At 39.9% G+C, this 20,139-nt stretch overlaps 1 protein-coding gene across 17 annotated transcripts in view; it reads right to left on the reverse strand.

Annotated features, from left to right (window-relative positions):
* Window positions 1-5,496: 5,496 nt before the first annotated feature.
* LOC127372961 (calcium-activated potassium channel subunit alpha-1) overlaps window positions 5,497-20,139 on the reverse strand; it is an 83,412-nt gene continuing 68,769 nt past the window's right edge. For 7 of the 17 annotated variants that reach the window (XM_051416916.1, XM_051416915.1, XM_051416917.1 and 4 more), the window contains 11 exons: window positions 19,442-19,565; window positions 18,854-19,078; window positions 17,562-17,754; window positions 16,537-16,650; window positions 16,217-16,309; window positions 15,092-15,222; window positions 14,149-14,343; window positions 12,921-13,039; window positions 12,572-12,793; window positions 8,758-8,786; window positions 5,497-7,866 (listed from right to left, as the gene is read on the reverse strand). In XM_051416916.1, coding sequence (XP_051272876.1) covers window positions 7,715-7,866; window positions 8,758-8,786; window positions 12,572-12,793; window positions 12,921-13,039; window positions 14,149-14,343; window positions 15,092-15,222; window positions 16,217-16,309; window positions 16,537-16,650; window positions 17,562-17,754; window positions 18,854-19,078; window positions 19,442-19,565 — 1,597 coding nt within the window. In that variant the 3' untranslated portion in view covers window positions 5,497-7,714. The remainder of the gene's footprint in view (window positions 7,867-8,757; window positions 8,787-12,571; window positions 12,794-12,920; window positions 13,040-14,148; window positions 14,344-15,091; window positions 15,223-16,216; window positions 16,310-16,536; window positions 16,651-17,561; window positions 17,755-18,853; window positions 19,079-19,441; window positions 19,566-20,139) is intronic. The other 10 variants (XM_051416928.1, XM_051416921.1, XM_051416919.1 and 7 more) reach the window with 3 other exon arrangements.

The raw sequence follows: 20,139 nt of genomic DNA on the forward strand, positions 1-20,139 counted from the left end.
GCAGAAGCACTCTGCTGAAAAGAGCAGACATTTAAAAGTTTCTGACATGTGTCGCACTACCATTGAGACACTGCCACTGATGTAGGTGGAGCTGACAGCGTCCCAGCCACTGAAGATGGCTCTGGGACATACCAAGTTTGGTATGTGTCAGCTCTCATTGTTGTCAGGATACATCCTAAGTGAAGTCTGAATATGTAAACAGCATCATTAAGGAGGGAATTCATATGAAACATTTTGGGGTAGAGTGACAGGAAAATGTTTTTGATGTTTGCCCTTGCTCTCCTCAAAACACTTTGGTGAGTGAAATTATCCTGACACTATAAACCATTTAAAGAATAGAATATATTACCCAATGGGCATTGGTCATTTTCAGTGTATTTATTCTTCATATATTTGAATGACAGCATAAGGCCCTGGCTATGCAGAAAAGTTTCGGGAAGTTACAGGAATTGTCAAACCTCCCCCTGTCCAATGTTGATATATCATTTAAGTATGAAAGTAACGGCGCATATTTTCCAAAAGTCTCTCCTGGAAGTCATTCACAGTGTTGCACTTGGTTGTACACATGTAAGTGCCAGAACTAGTTGTGTAACAAATGTGAAAAGACTAGATAGGCTGGAAAAAGAGGTTAAAACCCTGGCTTCAATCTCACTTCCACACAGCTGGTCAGTCGTTGCGTGAGAGTGTATTATGAATGTCAGGATTGATGGTTTTTCGGAAAGTAACAGAAATTGTTCAACACAACACCCCACCCCAATCCGTTGTCAGAAAGGTGTGTTTGAGGGCTTTCAATCGTCCAACAAGCAGCTCTGATAAGGCATACTGGCAAATACTGGCAAAAAAATTTGTCTGAATGCTTAATAGGCAATACACCTGACCTAACAAGAGCAATTGGCTTGAATTCTTTAAGATAACTTGATTCAGGAGGAAATGAAGCAGAGTGAAGTGTCCCTATCTAAAGATCCTGGCTGGAGTGGGAGACTTTTGCGGTTGAGGTGACTAAGGAGTCTTATTTCTGGGCCAGATTCACATTAGTGACATTTATCATTGAGAGGGAAGATGGTATAATTAGCTTGTCAGTCTACTTTAGGCTGAGCTGGCGCTCTTTGTGAGGAAGAATGGACTGCAAGCCCAAGGAGCTGACAGCCAGTCGATAATGTGGCAATTAATGTCATAAATAATTCTAAAGCCAATTATATTAAAATGGACTTCACCCTCTAAAACAGCACTTTATTTCCTATCATTTTATGATGTGTTCGGTATCAAACAGCAGGAGCAGATTTTCTTCTTTATTTCTACATATGGCCGACATATGGCTAAGCCATAATGTGAGGCATAAAAATCAGAAGGGCCATGCAGGAGATTTATTTGTTGATTTAGTTTGCTTTTGACTTATGAATGTCTTCCTTACTGCTGAAGCATCACCTGCGGTAAAAGGCAAATACAAAGTGTAAAACCACTTTTAATCAAAATTATATTGCCTCTGTGTTGCTAGCTATATAAAATATCTTCAGCTCTTAAAGAATGTGAGTAATTTAATGGCAGCAGTGGTTAAATATATCAAATGTTCTTTCTGGCCTTGGGAGGGTCAAGCCCAGTGTGATATATAGAGAAGACTGTGATGGCTGAAGGTCGTGTCAGCTTCTTCTGCATAATGCATGAATCCTGTAACTCTCTCCGACTCCAATCTTCTGAACCTGAACCTTGGGATGAAAATTTTACTAAGTAAATCAGCGAGCATGCTGGCATTTCTATTAACCTCCAGTGTGGAACTGACAGAAACATGAATCACAGTAAATAATATCTTGCAAATTGTAAATCATGTTTACAACTTGGGCTGAGAAGTGATGTTATGGGATGGTGCCATCTGTTTGCTGTTTGTTACTGCTAATTTCTTTGCACAGAAGCAAAAGAGAGGGTGCTTTTAATGTGCAAAATTACAATTTACCATAGAAAAGAGGGAAAACACTGATTGCTGAACTAAATTACCTTTACCTCAAGCATTTATTTCTTAAACCAATCCGTATTATATTGAAACATTTGCACCTTACAACATCCACCGATGATATTTTATTTTATGATATGTTAAAGTAGCGATATTATAGTAGCAATATTATCTTATTTTACAGGTTATATTTTGTTTTTGATGAGTGGTATTTCCCACTTCAAAGATGAAAATAGCCAAGAGCTTTGATTTATGCATGCATGGAGTGAAACAGAAGACAGGGAAATGTTGACCTTTACAGGGAACATAAAGGGTCAGTGCAGCAACTGTGCCTTACAGGCAAATTGCCTTCCAGTACCAGCGATCTGTCCTTACAACAGGGATGGAAATTTTTATCTTTTGCCATTTGTTTTCTGTTTCTCCGGTAGAAATGTGGAGAGGCTTGATGTTTCTCTCTGTGCAGGTCACCTCACAGCATCTATATAAAAAAATATAACAATGAAGGAACAAAGGAAGCCGTAGTGACGGAAATGTTAACAGCAAAGTTTTTCTCAATTTAAATCAGATTCAGAGAAATATTCAAGTGGCAGCAGTGAGGATCTTTTACTTTGTTTTAGACACTGCGTGCAAGTCTACAAGCTCCCCTGCCCACCCTCATTTCTGTATCAAAGGGTAAACTAATGCAAAATGTATATGGCCCTTGGCACAAAAGATGGTGGTGCGGCTCGGTACAGGAAGATCTGTGTGCTAAAAGCTTGAAACATCTGTGTAAACACATGGCCTTTTTCCAACCATGTAGACAATGTTCTCATAGCCTTAAGATAGATGTCCAAGGCAATACACCTTGCCCCGGGGCCATGCTGGAATGGCTTTGAACATCTGAAAAACCTTGAGCTTCAAGCAAAATCCACTTTCAATATTCCAGCATGACAGCAAAGAATAGAAGGATTCAAGCCATGCCTTTTATTTGACTCTTTGTTGTTCTAAGAATTGGATCAGTCGTACCAGTGCAGAGTGGAATTGTTTTGGAAATTATTTGTGAAATACATGCTTTTTAATGATGCGGTGATATGTTATGTTTTTTTTTTTTTTTTTTTTTTTATCAGATTATCTTCAAATTTAAAGGATTGTTTAATATAATGGTGTCTGGAGAGGCAGAGGCAAACAGAAAAACAAAACAAAAGAGAGAGGACCTTCTGTCTTTGTTGTTGTTCTTTAATTCTGTTAATAGCCCAAGGTAAAGATTTATCTGTTCTTGTCAATTTACCTCAGCCTCAATATAAAGCACCAAGGTCACTTTTTCCTTGCCTGGCCCACAGGATTAAATTGTCATGTCACTCTAATAGGCAGCACAGGGAATCATTAGTCCAGCTCAGCTGCCTGACTGATAGGCATTTCAGTCCAATCATGGGAGTGTGCCGCCACAGGCCAGCCAGTATTGACACTGTGTCAGGACTGAGAGGGGACGCCTTAATCAGCGAGGACACTCTCAACATTGATTTGACAAGCTGCCGTAATGACCCCCTTGTTTTGGTAAAGGATCACTGTTTATCCAGGCTGGCATTGATGCACTTGGAGTGCTGCATTGTCATGGAAACTATTATCACCAGCCAAGCCTGTGCAGCTGGACAAGAGTTGTGTTCAGAGGGGACCATGGATTTGTGTGAATGTGTGTGTGTGTGTGTGTGTGTATATATATATGGACATCCCAGTGTGACTGGTAGCTACATGTGGTAACTGCAGTTTTAGTTATTTCTTGGAGGCAGACAATGAGCAGAACAGGTGTTAGATGTGACCATGCAAATGTAATCTTTTATCTATAGTTACTCTCTTAATACACTTATTGTAGCATTAACGATTAGCATTCTTTTATTACTTCTGTTTTACGATTGTTGATTAGTGATTGTTAATTTAGTTTGCTTGCTATTAGTTTACTGCTAATAAATCTAGCTATTATACTACTGTAGCTAATGTGTTGCTAATCCAACATTTTAACTGTTTATTTACTGTTGGGCATACTCTTTTTACTGTTGCTCATGTGGACTTCATGTGTGTTTTCTACTACTGCATCCTATGGTCTTTCTATTGACTTTTTTTTAATGGATAGTGACAGCTGTAGAGTGACTGAAGAAGGGGGAATGACACGCACTGAAGGACCACAGGTTGGAGTCAAACCCATTGCTGCTGCAGCAAGGACTCAGCCTTGGTGCATGGGGTGACAGCTCAACCAGGCTGCCCCCATCCTATGGTCTTAATATTGATGTTTCACTGGTGAGGGGCGAGGAAACTAATTTGACAGCTAGGGAACGTCATAGTGAAGAGTCGGTTTTGTTTGATTGTTCTTGAACGTTTTTCAACCCTCCTTGAGATTGAAGATGATATTACACTCTCCCTTTCCAAGGAGGACCCCGATCAATATTTACATATGTCCTTCAAACATAGCTAGCTAACTAACTAACTAACTAAATAAAATAATTCCCAACCTTTTTGTCCAACGTAACCTCACAGATTGGTTTAAACCGTAATTCAATATGGTTTTATGACACTAGTTAGATTTTATATCAGGTACCTCCTTTGTTTTCCTTTGGATAGCAGTTTAATATTACTGAGCAAATAATTAATCCCCTATTATTCTTACACACCTTGCTCAAGGGCGCCTCGGCAGTGCACAGGAGGTGAAACTGGCACCTCTCCAGCTACATTTGAACCGGCGACCCTCCGGTTCCCAAGCCAAGTCCCTACACACTGAGCTACCGCGCCCTAGAAAAGCTATGTAATCATTGTGATTCAAATCAGCCAAGTAGATTATGTCTGTTTGTACAACTGACACTCAAATCTTTGCCTCTCTTTCAGTTCTCAAACAAATCAGTGCTCAACTCCATATTCGTTTTATGAGCTTCCACGCGATATTGTGATTAATTATTCAGACAACTGTCATCATAATTTTACGGAGTACATTTATAATTATCCTCAGTACATAAGTCGGTTCTAGACTTTCCAACACTGCATAGTAGAACCTTAATTCAAAATCCATTAAATTGATTCAGATTTCCTTTGATACAATAATGAGGCTGTTTTTGGGTGTGATGGTTACATGTGTTTGTTTACTAAGGTGACAGCGCTGTTGGCAGGAGGATCAGGGAAATCAGCGGCCTCTCTGCGAGGTGTTAGTCTGTAAATATTATTGGCATGCTGACAGTCTCCCACAGTGTCATGGTGTGTAAAATCATTAACAAGAAACATGATGGGCCCTCTCCATCCCCAAGGTGAGAATGTGGAGAGTGTTTTTATCAGCCATTATCCAGAGGGTTCACCGAGGTGTCCAGTGTCACATGATCAGTCTGGCAATCAGAAAGTGCCTTATGTCATCACCACTGGAGAAGGCTTTATATATGTAGTCCCTCTTTGATAGATAAATGTGTAAAATATAGCCTAGAGCTGCTGGGTAGTAATGTTTTCTTTGTTGAACCTCATGTCTCAACATTGGCCATTCAGGAGCAGTAACTGCCTAGGAAAGTCTGAGAAAATAAATGACATGACACACAGTAGAACACAATACAGTCAGCTTTTAATTTGTGAAAATACAAAATGAAATCATGTACAATTTATGTACAAGCCTATTTGTACAAGACAATAAACTGTATTTATTATTGGGTATTATGACATAGTCAGAAATATCAACTTAGCACTGTCATTGTATCCACAAATCAATGTGCTAAAAAAAAATCACAAAATAATACAAACTAGACTGCAATGCCGAATGTCTCTCAACCCCACAGATACTGTTAAACAAGAATATCTGTCAAACAAAAACACACTAGAAAGAAATATTTTACATTAAGCTTTACAGATTTCTTTGAAGAATACATAAAAATGAATTGCTATCAGGCTCTGCTATTGACAATGGGTCATTTAAAAATACTTTTAAGACTTCAAATTATTTACTACATTTCTAGTTATCTCCAGGGAATTACAGCCTCATATTAAGAAATTACTAGTTTTTAAAATAATGGTCTCTGAGCTGGCAAGATGGAAAGCAAAGAGGAAAGTACATTTCTCAGTCTAGCGGCAAAAGTGAGTTTTGCTTCAATCCAGTTCAACTAGAAGCCTCTTTTCGCAGCAGTGGGTCTTCAGGAGTCCTCCGTTGGCATCAGCACTGCCTGGCACATTACTGGCACTGAGGGACGGATGGTTTGGATGTTCTCTCTGCCAGTAAAAATGTCACAACCTCTCTTTTCAAATCCAACATGAATGCTAGGCTAGACTGTGATGCATCCTGTGTGGATTAAGGATTTTATGGATTGCTTGTGTAGTTTTTCCGGTTTACCTTTCTTTCCCCTTCTCCGATTCCGCTGTACAGTGAAAATAGCAGTATAGCTGTTTGTATTACTTAAATAAGACAAGATTAATAACCACTCTTAGCTCTGCTGGCCTCATGCGCTTACTAACAGGAACAAATGGTCTGTGCTTCATTAGATGTGAGGGAGTGGTTTGCTTTATGAATATATCAGATATTGATCACCAAGATGGTTTAGAGCATATAAATAGCCAAAACCACTTTTTATGATAGAGCTGTTTTTCAAGTATCTATAAAAAAAAAAAAGCATGAACATGTCTGATTATGGTATTAAGATTTGTCATGGAGTACATAAAAGCGCTTAATGGCCTCCAAGACAATCCTGTGTCAGGCAGTGCTTCCAGCCAAAGGAGGACTCAAAAATGCCCACTTCATGCGATATGTGGCTTTTACATTCAACTCAACTACAGACTTGTCATATGACGCCATGCTATATCATAGTATTTTGCTTTGCAGTCTATGGTGTGTTAAGAAAATGAATAGCTCTGTCACTGTGTTAGAAACTGTGAGAGATTTTTGGTTATATTGTAATGTCGTCAACAAAACAGCTCTATCATATTTGGCTATTGACAAAAAAAGAAGGAAAAAAATGAATGAAATGAATATTCCTAATGTTTTACCCCTGGAGAAACTTTTCAGATACTTAAAAGCTTTACTTAGTAAGATTTCTGGGGTTTTTGGACATTGCAACCAAACAGCAACATGAAAACATTTATAACAAACAAGTCAAAAAGGCAAAGATAAGACAAATATAAATGGATAGAGATAAGGCTGGAGCCAAATGCCATTTACACATGGACACTGGCCATCTTAACTGTCACAAATGTTGTGAATTAGCTCCAAATGGCAAAGGAATCACTGAGAGTCAGTCACTAACAATGCCATTGTGGTGGGGTCGCAGCTGGATGTAAAATACACATTTTAACATACTGTACAGAATAGCTCTGCAACATTGGGTAAAGTAAATGCAATAGTAGTAGTTGTTCATCAACAGCTAAAAAGGCAACTTTTACAAATGCAAAACTTGATCCAGTTATCATAATAATACCCTCCTTTAGTAGCAGTAGTGGTAATTTTTACATTGCTGTTCCCCTTCAAGTGACCCTCATTCCCCAAAATGGAACAAAAAAGTCATGGAGTCTGGTCACCACTAAAGATTAGCTGTTCAAACTAATATTTGAGTGGTTGCGACAGTTGACTATGATTGTCTTCATGTATACTTCATGTATGATTCTAAAACTGATTGTACAATAAGCTTGCTGAAGAGGTGAATGAAGGAAGCAGTATGGTTTGTCTCTTCTAATGTCAATTGATGATTTGTGTTTGCAGATGAGAAGATATCCCGAGTCTGACACCTACACGATAAGTCCTCTGGGAGTCCGAGCGTTGAGGTGTCAGTCCGGGTCTGGAGCTCAGCACTCGTCTTCTGCTTCTCTGATGGGTGGAATCAAGCTGTTTGTGGATTTATACTGACTGACTTGGTTGACGGCGAGAGTATTCACAGGCTTGATCTGTATGGTCCTCAGGTGGGTATTCTCTGGCTCATCTGTAAACCATGTCTTTTCTGAGAAAGAGCCAAAATCATACAGAGACAAAGAGGAGGGACATGAGACAGTTAATGCTACATGGAGGTCAATTACAATTTCAGTGTCTGTTTGTGTTTCAAGTGCACACAGAACATTGGGAGGACATTGTGTATTTTAAAAGAAACAATCGTTTGAATTGATTTTGTATAAAGAAATTCTGACATGATAAAAATATGCTCCAAGATGTTTTTGTTTTTTTAAATGGCAGCTCACTTAATGTCCCATTGTCCCAGTTTTCACCTCTGTAATGTCACTCATCTCATGTTTTTAATATATACCGTACTGCCATTGAAGCATGCTGTTTTTGTTGGGTGAGCAGACATGCAGGTCACCAGTTAAACAAAGTCTGTTTCCATACTACACTGTACCAAATTAGAAGTTAATACTTTTGACTTCAATACTATACTAAGTTAAGTCAAAGTTTTTTTGTTTTTTAAAATCTTTTTGAGGGGCTTCAGGCTTTTGGCTTGATGCAACTTTCCTTTCTTATAGAAGGAAATAGATAGTCTGGCATAATATATCGCTGGTGATTCATCCACTTGGCAGTGTCCATGGTCATGCATTTTCATCAACATGACTTAAGGCGGTGGTGCTACAGTACATTAACACATATGCCAGTAGATACATGTTGCCAATAATAAAACATCAACAACACTTGATACAGAATAAAGTGAAGTAGCATCAAACCATTCAGTTGCAATCACACATTCTACAGTCATGTACTGCATAGGTCATAACCATGCAGTCCTGATGCAGTCATTTGGAAACACTAAACTACTTGGCTTTCATTCAGAGGGCAAAATGTCAGCAAGGACATGACCGAGTTCAATGCATTATTTAACATCATGCATAATCATTCACTTCCATACCTTGGCCCACTCTATTCATCCTTGTTGCACTTTGGAAAAAGAAAGTAGTACACTAAATGTAAGCTAAATGGCAAATACTAATATGACCATTAATAACAGAAACTGCACAGCATGATGATCAGAGGTATAAAAACAGCAGAAGCTCTCATTACATATGGATGTGGAGTAGGTTAAACAGTAGGGTGCGACCAACAACTCAACAAAAAATAAAGAAAAACAGAACATGTATCATGTCAGAAAATCTTTTAAGTGCCATTACTATGCATCTAGCCACTGTAGCATGTGTCAAGCAGCCATATTGTATCCATGCCTGTTGCCAAAGCAATTGGAAGGATGATGTTGTCCATGTTCCAGATGTAATTTTCTAAAACTCAATGAGCAGCATGCAGCTAACATACTCAATGTGTTATATAATGTACTTTGATCAGCACAAAACAAGAGTGCTCTGCAACGTAATGTAGAAATACAATTATTTCTGTATAATGGGCAATGTAAATGAATTTTGTGCAGCTGAACAGTTTTTATTATTTAAATGGGCACAGATTACTAACCATAGAAGGGTTGTAGTATTCATTCAGCAGCTGTGAAAATGTAACATGTGCTCATTCATTTTTTGAATGAACAATCAAAGAATATTTGAATGTGAATATTTTCCCATAGCAATAATATTAGTAAGTGGAGAGTGCATACCTGTGCCAATTCTGCAAAATCTGTGTTAGTTAAAATGTTGAGATATTTATAATCAAAATACACACAACAATGCACAGTAATGCTTATTAACTCATAGCAGCCACAATTCTTGGCAAAAACCTACACCCTGTCAGGGAATACTATGGCTCCTTGAGTTAGGTCCAGTTAAATTCGTCATGTTGCTGTGTTGCCAACCTCGGTCAAAATGCCATGCTACTTTTCTGGAGTTGCCCAGGGTTAGAGGTGACAGGTGAGTTTGGTGATACTTATGAACCTCCCGCTGAGCACTGCCCCCCAGTAATTAAAATCTTGCCTCTACAGTATATGACTGCATTCTGCAAAGATAAAGGCTAAAACTGTTCTTTTTGTATTTGTGTCTGTACAGCAAACATTAGTTTGGAATTTCAAGCCTTCTTGGAGTCTGTGGTTCAGGTCCTATATTGTGTGCCACCTGAAAACTATTTTTGCTTGCGGACTTCCCAGCTGGAGTTGGAAACCTGGAGGGGGGTTGTTGGTAAGATCCGCCTGCCTAATCTAAATCTGTGGGTACTTTGTTATTGGAAGACATGAACTGTCCATAACAAAACATGTTAGTATGAGTATGGGTTGTAATTGTTCACAGTATCAGACACCTTGGACCAACAATCGAGGATTAACTTTGATTTCATATTATCCAACTGCTGAATATCTTAGATGATCAGCAGAAGAGAGGAGCAGGGCTGTCAACTGGTTACATCTAGAAGTGAGAGATATGAGGGATGCCAAACAAACCCAAATGCAAAGTGATAGTGAACTGGGAAGAGGCTCCTATGCACAAAGTCTGACTGGAGAAATGTTTCCTGCATCCAGAGGGAGGTCAGAGGCCATGTCCAAAGCCTCCCTTGCATAAACGGGTCTTTCTATGGCCAGAATGTCATTGGTGCCTGTTGCAGTGGCAACTCCAGAGCCCACCGTTGTACACCACTGGTAAAGGAAGTATTCAAGATGAAGGAGGCTTTTCAGGCTTCGTTGTCTCAGAGGATTGCTGAATCAACAGAAAGGCATTAAGAAGCCAGGGAGACAGCACCCTCTATGGCTTCAGGAGCAAAAACATGGGTGTGGGTGGACTCTGAGGAGGCCATGGAGAAGGACTTTCATTTGGTCTTTTGGCAAACTATTAGACCTCAGCAGGGGAGGAGAAGAGCTTACCTCAACTGGAGCTGTTGTTGAGCTGTGAAAGGAAACTTTGAAGAGCTCACAAACCCAAATGAACCACCCTCTGGTGAGCAGGAAACACTGAAAGCCTTGCTCATCTTTTTGGCGAAGATTTTGAATGCACCCTTTCAAAGTCGTGGCAGTATGGGACAGTACCTATAGACTGGCAGATGGAGATGGAGGCTTTTTTATGCTCCAGTTATTGGGATATCACACTGCTCAGCTTCCCAAGAATACTTATGCCAAAGTGCTGGCTGGGAGGTCCTGATCAGTTGTTAAACCTTATTCAGGGGGAGCAATGTGGATTCAGTCCTGCTTGTGGGACAATAGACAAGTTATTTACTCTTGCAGGAATACTGGAGGGGTCATGGGAGCTTGCCCATCCAGTAATGCATGGTATATGACTGTTTCCCTGGTGTACTGATTATGTGGTTCTGGGGCTCTTGCTATCGTGCATTCAGTCCTTGTATAATTGGAGTGAGAGCTATATTCCTGGCTGTCAAGCCTGCTCTGCACTGAGCTACGCCAAGGATGTGACATGCCATGGATTTTGGTTTTGGTTTTCATGGAAAGAATGGCATTATTCAATATTATCCAGAATAACCATGTTGTTAGGTAGTCAAACACTGAAATGTGACATTCACAGTGTAATTATAATGGTGGTGTAACTTTATTAATAACTGTAACATCTTCTACTTGTAAATACCTTGACATAATTAATACTTCATGGTGGCAAATAACAATAAAGTATAGCATTTGAATGTTAATGGAAATCAAAAGGCATCAAGAGGACAAGGTGTTCAGTATTTCATAGACATGACATAATATGAACTTTTAAGACAAGTATTTTAAAGTGCAGTTCAAGTACAATAAGGTTCTGCTTTAATTTAAACAAAACAAACAAGTTTCAACAGAGCAAAACTTGGAATGCAAAAAGATGGAGAGACCCAGTGACCTTTATCACAGAGGTGAGAGATATTAACACAAGAAAGCACAGAATAAGTTAAACTAAAGGTCTTGAAATGCTTGCCTATTCCTACTCTGAGGGGACATATTCTGTTGCATTGTATATTGTGTTGCCAATGTCACATATAAAAAAATTACTTCCCTTACTTTCTTTTAGGGCTTGCCCTTTACAATTTTCACCTAGATGGCGTTATTGCAAACTGGAAGAGTTTTAATCATAAGTTACCTGTACAAGCACTAAAGTGAAATTAACAGTGACAGTTGAGGAAATAATGAAAAAACTGAACAAACCTAAATTTCTTAAATTATTCTTTAAACTACAATAAATAAGACTCAGATCAAAACAAAATCAATGGTGAATGAACACTATCAGAACGTATCATAGTTGTAGAAACAAAGCCCTCTTCTGCATGTGTCTGTTGCAAAGTTTACTATATACAAAATGATATCTGTCAATTATGATATCTAGCTTTTAACTACAAAGGAATGGGTTTCTAAAATAAATTGAAAATTATTTGTGAATAGTGAAACTCAATAGAGAATATGTTCTACAAAATGTCATTTGAAATTAATTAAATACTCACAACCCCGGTAAAAGTTTACGGTAATTCTTGGCAAAAAAAACAAAAGTACAAGTATGGAAAAATTCAGAACCACTGTAACAACCAATGGATGGGGGAAATGGGGTGGCCCTCAGGAAAGGCAGAAGCCCTTTGTGTTTGCCTACTTTGCCCTATGCCCTACGCCAAGGGCCAGACCACATTGTTCTGTACTGCATATATGGTTGTTGAGCGCAAACTAAAACATACAAGTAACATACATACACATTCAGACAAACATACACACATCGACACCCAGACATCTCACAGTCTGTCTGGACCCTGCTAAAGGACACAGGACAGCAACTCTTGGCAGGCACTGATCATGGACAAAGACAGTCAGAGAGCTTTAGAGGGGCACATACTTTTGTTTGTCTCGTGAGTCCCTGCTTTTGGTGCGGTTGGTGCGGTTGGTGGTTGGGATAGAGTGGACGGAGGAGCTCTTCTTGCTGGAGGAATGGGACGAATGTGAAGAGTGGGAGAGGCTGGTTCGAGACTGGCCAGCGTTGTGGTCAAACTGCATCAGGCAGAATATCAGGTCAGAGGGCACCAGCTCAAACGCATATGGCGGATTTGTTATGACATACCTAGAGGAGAGAGGGAACAGATGGAAGGCCACTTCAAAATTTAGTGTAGGTAGAAGGGACTTCTTTCAGCCCTTTTTGTGGCTGTTTTGAGCATCTAAATGCAACAACACATTAGGTACGTACTCACCGTTTGGTACATTGGCTTTGAGCATTAAGATGTGCGTCTCGTAACCGATAGATGCCGAAGCACAGCATGTTGTATGTTTTCAGGGCTTTACAAAACAGGTCACCATAACAACCACCATCCTGCAAGACAAAGGCAAAAACAAAAAAACTGTAGCACACAGTCTTTATTTTAACAAAAACAACACTATAAATAAATATGAACAATATTATATAAAAAGAAATCAAAAAAGTTATTTACATGGACTAAATGCATCGAAATCCAGGCATCAAAATGAGTCCTGAACTGATTGTTGAGTCCCGTGATTGCAGATTCATCAGGAATCGCTGCTATTCATTAATGGGGGCAAAGCTAATCCGGCAGAAGCTCTGACACATGAATTCCCACCGCTGACTGATAGAAAGCTGCCTTGACAGAACTGACCTTTGAGGGAATAATGGAGGAAGCTATCATAGCTTATTAGCTGTGTTGCACCATCCAGTTTTGCTTAATTCTCCTCTGTCTGAGTATAAACTGCTCCACAATGAATCCCAATTAGGGATGGGCGGATCAACCCTGATTGATACCTCGATGCTAACAAGCTTCTCATTTGGTATCAATTCCTTTAAAAAATTATGAATAATTATATTATTATTATATATTATTTTTTTGTATAAAGGTTTCAGCATCATATGTTCAATTTAATTAATTTCTTCATTCAGAGTAAATGACACAGTACACAGAAAACAGGAAGACGCTACCGTCACTGACTAGTGCGAGCATGCTTCCAGCTTCCTTGCCAACTAGCCTTGTGACTAGTCCTCATGACACCAAGCCTCTAGTAATGTCTATTTTGCAAAGAAGCGCTGGGAAACTAATGGGAATATATTCCTCACTGATATGTATATGGATATATTTGGTTTTTTTTAATGTTATATTATATTACACGCTTCTTTTACCTGTAACTGACACTTTTTGCAGTCCATTCCCTACATGGCTGACATGACTCATATGAGCATATGAAATATATGGGGATTTTTTGTGCCAGTTGATTTATTGAAGGAGGACTGGATTAAATTAAAACTCATTATCACAGAACTCGCCTAATTTTGGGCATACAATCCCTTTTATTTATCTTATCTCTGAATCACAGCCGTCCCCGTTAGTCTCTATCCTTTCACTGAAGTCAGCTCCCACAACACTTGCAGACAAAGATGGGCTTAGCCCTTGAGTGACAAGATCAGTCACTTACCCCGAGGTCGGCAAAGGGCCCGTCGTACAAGGCCAGCTGTGCCACGCGACACCTGTCCCTGTTTGCCAGGGTTTGTGGCGTGCTGTAGCCGCCTCGTAACGCGTTCTCCTCTGCCAGCAACCCCTCCAGCTCCGGCGTCGCCCCGCCTGTTACCAGCGTCCGGATCAAGGTGAGGATATTATCATTGAAGTATGTCTGAAGGAATGAGGGTTGAGAGGGGAGAAATCTGTAAGCAAACGCCACCAAAGTCACAACTGAACCTTCTCAAAGTGCTAGCTAGGCCGAATGGTGCTATCTGTCCCAGCTCTGTTGCGTCACAATGTGTGAAAAGACAGGAGAACCCAATTACTGCAGGTTACTCTTACTCCCATCAGAGAGAGACATGAGAGTCCATGTACACATTAATGCTGTCCCGCTAAATAGCAGATTTACAAAATGAACGATATGCCATAAGATCCACTTTCCCCAGTGAAATTGTTATCTTGTTAACTCCAACCAGTTTCTGCTTTGTTGATTCTAAAAAGGGCAAATATCTGCCCTTCTCTTTGCACCACAGTCTCTTGTCTCCCTCTGCTTGTACAGCACAGTGACATCTCCCTTGGCTGCTGACAGCACTATCGACTAAAATGATGGATGAGGGCTGTCCATTAGGTAGCATTACCTTTCTCCAGACTGGAGCGCACTTGAAGGCAGCTTTGTTCTAACCTCACTCAAACTGAAAGGCAGACAAGTGAAGCCATCATACCCAGTACAAGTTCCAGTCTTGTCATCTATTGTTTTAACGTGAGCACAGAGTGCTTACATTTTTGGAAGGTGTAGAGGTATTCTGCTATCTGTCCTCATATAAAAACACGAGATCTCTTTGCATATTTCAGATCACTGACAGATATCATATGTCACTGCACAAAAACCTGTATCGTAAGCTGAATTGATTCTGACTTACAGCACTCATTAAGGAATCCAGCACACTGACTGCGAAGGCCGTCCCACAGGCAAAAGGCTGAGTGAGGTATAACTCTGTGTCTGGGTCGTCATCATCATCTTGGTCCAGGAACTGAACATTTGAGTCATTCACTATGGGGGGTAAACATGTAAATTCCATTACTTTTTTTTAAAATTTGTCATGTTAATTTTTTTGCACTACAAACCAGATCACATGGAATTATTTTGTGATTTGAAAAGCATGGATTGTCAGGCAACATCAGGCAAATACTTGATTCATGTGAGGAGGAGGAAACAAAGTAAAGTGGTTGTGCACAACAGTCAGTAGCTGCAGATATGGACTGTATCAGTGTATGGTTGAACAAATTCTTCTTAATTTCCCCTTTACAAATTTAAACACAATTGTAGTTTCTTTCTCTTTCTTTAAGCCATTTAAGAGATGAAACCGTGTCTGGTATTGTGTCTGGCCTCGTGGCCAACTTGCCTCTGCCACATTCCATATCCAGGCCATTCATGCACACTCATGACACCATGCATATTGTCAAAGCTCCAGGCCTTGATTCAAAGTCCTCCTGAAGTCAATATCAGTAACACCAATATGCCATTGTTTGTCTTGTAAATCCAAGACCGAACTTCCAATTACTTGTACTAGCATGTCAAAACAAATGAAAGTATCTCATTGCCCCAGAACCTTCTTTGAAGATGTCTCTGAGCGCAAAAACACATGCAGTAGCTGGAAGAGAGTAATGATGTAAAATTTAGTTGGAGCACTGCTACTTCTGTGAGGACAGAAATAAATGTCAGTCACATCGACAGGGCTGAGATGAAAGAAGGGCACGGGCCAGAGAATGTGATCCGACAGAAGATGCTATGAAAACAGCCACAAGGACTTCTGAGGGATCAAAGGCCTTGTAATTCTTAGAAAAATAAAAGAGAAAAATTTTGCTTTGAGATAAGGGGCCAAAACAAGACAGGCAATTTCAACCAGAACCAAGGGTAAAATGTGCTCAAAGTGATGCCATGGGAATGGACTGAGCCTCTTGTGCAGCGAGAGAAATCAAAAGAAAGCTGATATGGAGGCAGCAGCAGTTACAACACTGCAGTACAGGACAGAGGCACTTCTTACCCAGCTCAGTTATCATTTGTATGCAGGTCCCACTGCTCTTATCCTGACTGAATGAAATCACAGGCAGTTTTTTGCCTGGCTTTGCTAATGGTGCTAGACAAGTGTTGAGGAAAAACAGTTACTGGAGCATATCAACAAGGGACAAAAAAACATAAAAACTCCACTTTTAGTGCGGTTAATCAAGTGTTGACAGCTTCTAATTGCAGCAATTGTGTTCTCAGATCAGTTAACAACTACTTAACTGAAAAAAACATGCAACAGTAGAGCTAGCAGAGCTAGCATATCAATCAACTGACACAAATATGCAGCAGCAAACGTACCTAGTTCTGTTATGATGGGAATATTTGCTCCAGTTGTGACAGAAGTCTGCCGTACTAATCCATGGACTGGGCTGTTTTCAGGAGAGGATCTATCCATCCCTGGTGGTGTGAAGCCTAAATGGACACACGTAACAGAAGAACATCTGTTAATGCAATATTCAATACATCATCAGAGGATACAAACAGGCATATCAGCAGAACTTATACGCTGGGGCTATTTCATCCATTTCCCGGCTCCTGCTAAAGCATAAAGTTGCTGAGTGCGATGTTACCATATTCTTGACAAGGTCCAATATTAGTCCATATATAATAGATGTGACATACTGCTCATTTTGTTTTCCTTAGATTGTGTGTGCATAGAGATGGAAACCTTTTACACACACACATACTCAAAAGCATGTACAGTATGGAGCAATGAAATAGAAAATAAGTGACGCAAGATTGAATTCAAATTGACTTGACATTCCTTGCTTTCCTCAGACTGACAAGTAAGCACATTAAATCAGTGATGCTGTATGTATTATACATAGGCCGTGTTTTGACATCCATCACTTACTGCTGACTAAGGCAAATGCGAGGTCATACATGTATTAGAGAAATAATGAAATTGGCAGGGATTTTTTTTTCTTTTTCCTCAGGTCAAAAGGTTTCTAAAAGCATTTCTCTCAATGCCAAAGAATGACCATTATTGAAGGCCATCTCAAGCTAACTGAGTGCTTCAGTTGCTGTTTTGAAAGCTGTGACATGCAATATTCATAAATTATACACATTATATATATATTTTTTTACAAAGCAGTCCCAAGTGTAAGGCAGGTGAGGCTTTTGTGCCAACGCTGTGCTTCTTGCCACCAATTAGGTTTGTGAAGAAACCAGTTGTTACAGTAACCTGAGGAATAGTCAGTAGGGTTTAATGTCAAATGCAGTGACACCAGGTCAGCCAGGCAGCACCCAGTGAGGGATATTCTCTGTGCCAGGGCCCTGTCCCTTCCAGCCGGTGCAGTGAACTATGATAGGGCGCTCCTTACCTTGGGAATTAGCCTGCAAGACCCCGATGCTGTCGTCAAACAGCATAGATTTGATGTTGAGTGACGCCAAGATGCATTCTTTGTCCTGCAGTGATGCATCGTCAATATTGTTCTGATTGGCTGACAGGATGACACACATGTCGCAGAGGTTGATGTTGACAGCCCTCAGATCTGCCCGACTCAACGGTGTGCCCTTTGAGAGGAAGTGAAGGAGGGAATTTGTTATCTCACCTGTATGATATAAGAGGTAAATGAAAATGTAGCAACTTTTAAATTGCAGGTCTCCTCCTTCAAACTTATCTCAACCCTGTGTCCTACAAAATACTTTTCTACGCTGCTAAATTACTTTGACAAATAAGAACAAGAAGAAGAGAGGAATCAACTTTATTGTCATATACTATAATTCACAGTGCAACGTATAGTGACATTTGTCCTCTGCATTTAACCCATCCTAAGCAGTGAGCAGTGGGCAGCCACTGTGCAGCGCCCAGGGACCAACTCCAGATCTATCTAACTGACTGGAGAAATTAACCTAATAGGAATTTTTTTTTGATGGTGGGGGTAACTAAGAGCACCCAGAGGAAAAACCCACACGGAAATGGAGAGAAAATGCAAATGCCCACACAGGAAGGCCCTGCCCCAGCCGGGAATCACCCAGGACCTTCCTGCTGTGAGCCGACAGTGCTAACCGACGAGCCAAATATATTCTGAAGGAAACTCATTTGCTGCCTCGATTAATTCATTGGCAAAATTCAACGAAAGCAATATAAAGACTTAATGTCCTGCGTCCCACGTATTGTTAGGTTTAGGCTACTAAAAACAATTGGTTAGAAAAATTATGTTTTATGTTTTTTTTTATTAAATAATAAAACTGTGCTTTAGTTGCCAGGAGTGAATATTTGAAGTAAAACACATGAAATAAGTTGCCAGTAAACATTTGGCTTTTGAAATTTTGACCTGATGATGGCTCTGAATAAAAGGTTAAGGGATCACTTAAAGCAGTGCTTCCCAACCTTTTTCCTTAAGGGACTCCTTTTCTATAATTTTGGTAAACTGACAACCTCTGCTTAAGTGACATATTCTATGGATATTTTAGATTATATTCAAAACTGTACAGTAAACCCAAATAGTGAACTCAGTAACTGCAAGGTATTTCAGTCCGGACCAACCAGCATTACGTTTGCTACAAAACATATTTGCAGGTATAAATTAGTTACATATGAATGTAATTTTTAGACAGGGGTTGTTTATTTTGTCAAATATGTTGTCATATGTGATGTCATTGTACTCACAGGTAAAATGGAGACCTTTGGGAAATTGTGAAGTGTCTCCCACTCCCGCTTCAGATACTCCAGGGAGCCGACAAACACGATGTGCTTCAGCTCGTGGTAGTGAAAGTTGCTCGCTCTCAGTGGCATGACAAAGTTTCGGAGACCGATCAACGCAGATTTCACATCTCCAAATATACACACGACCACATGACCACTCAGAACAGTCATGGCTGCCTCGCTCCGGGTCTGACAGGGAAAGAAAGGGGAAGAAGAGACAAAAAAAAAATTATGTTTGTCATAAACTGCCTTTTCAAGCAAATGTTAGTGCTTTCTCTTCTTTCAGTTTCCGACTCAACCAGCAAAATATATCATGCATTTTATGACTGTAATAGACTATGAAGGTAATTTGAAAAATGGCATATGTATTAGTACAAGAAATGTTCTATGTACAGGGCCCCCATATAGCAAATGACATGTCAAACACCTCATTACAAAGTGTTTAAGTGCCCTGTCAACCTCTGATGGTGCTTTGTGACATGACACATCTGTCACCGGGAAGAAGAGTGTCAGGGACAAATGACGTGTGCCGAGTAAAGCAGCAGAACCCACCAAGATGACCTTCTCGATGTCTTTGGACGGGCACCAGTGAAACATCCCCGTGGAGTCGTATTTTTTTACGTTCTCATCCATGTTTTCAATCTGGTCGTTCCCCGGGATGAGAAGCGGGTCATGCCTAATCAAACAAAAAGAGGGGAGGAAGGAAATGAAAGAATACCGTCAGGCACTGTAAATGTGGATTGAATAAACTAGGAACTGGGTTTTGACTAATAGAGCAAAATTAGAATATAATGCTGAGAGATTTTTTTTTAATACAGCACCTTTCAAAATAAAATTAAGATGATTTACATCAAGAGTATTTCAAGATTACAAGTGATCGTAACAAGAGGAGTAAATCAGTCAATAAAACAAATTACAAAAATCTAAATAAAGGACTAAAATAATGGAACAAAAAACTTTTTTTAATTGTCACAAACATTCATCAATAGACCATCAAAATATTTAGGGATCTCCAAACAAATCAGTTGTGCTCAAGTTGCTTTCTTCTTTTTTTTTTCCCTCTTTGCTCAATCCTGTCAGAGGCCATCTGCAGAAATGCCAACAAAACTGCCATGTCATCAAGCAGAGTGACATCAGCAGCAGCAGCCAGGCGGAAGGAGATGGCAGCAGCACACTGCGTTGACTGGCATGAGCACGGAGATGCAATTACGCCCCCTTACTGCATACAGCTTTTGACGTAGTGTGCTGCG

This window comes from Dicentrarchus labrax, unplaced genomic scaffold (assembly GCF_905237075.1).
Source record: "Dicentrarchus labrax unplaced genomic scaffold, dlabrax2021, whole genome shotgun sequence".
In the NCBI taxonomy this organism is placed as follows: Eukaryota; Metazoa; Chordata; class Actinopteri; family Moronidae; genus Dicentrarchus; species Dicentrarchus labrax.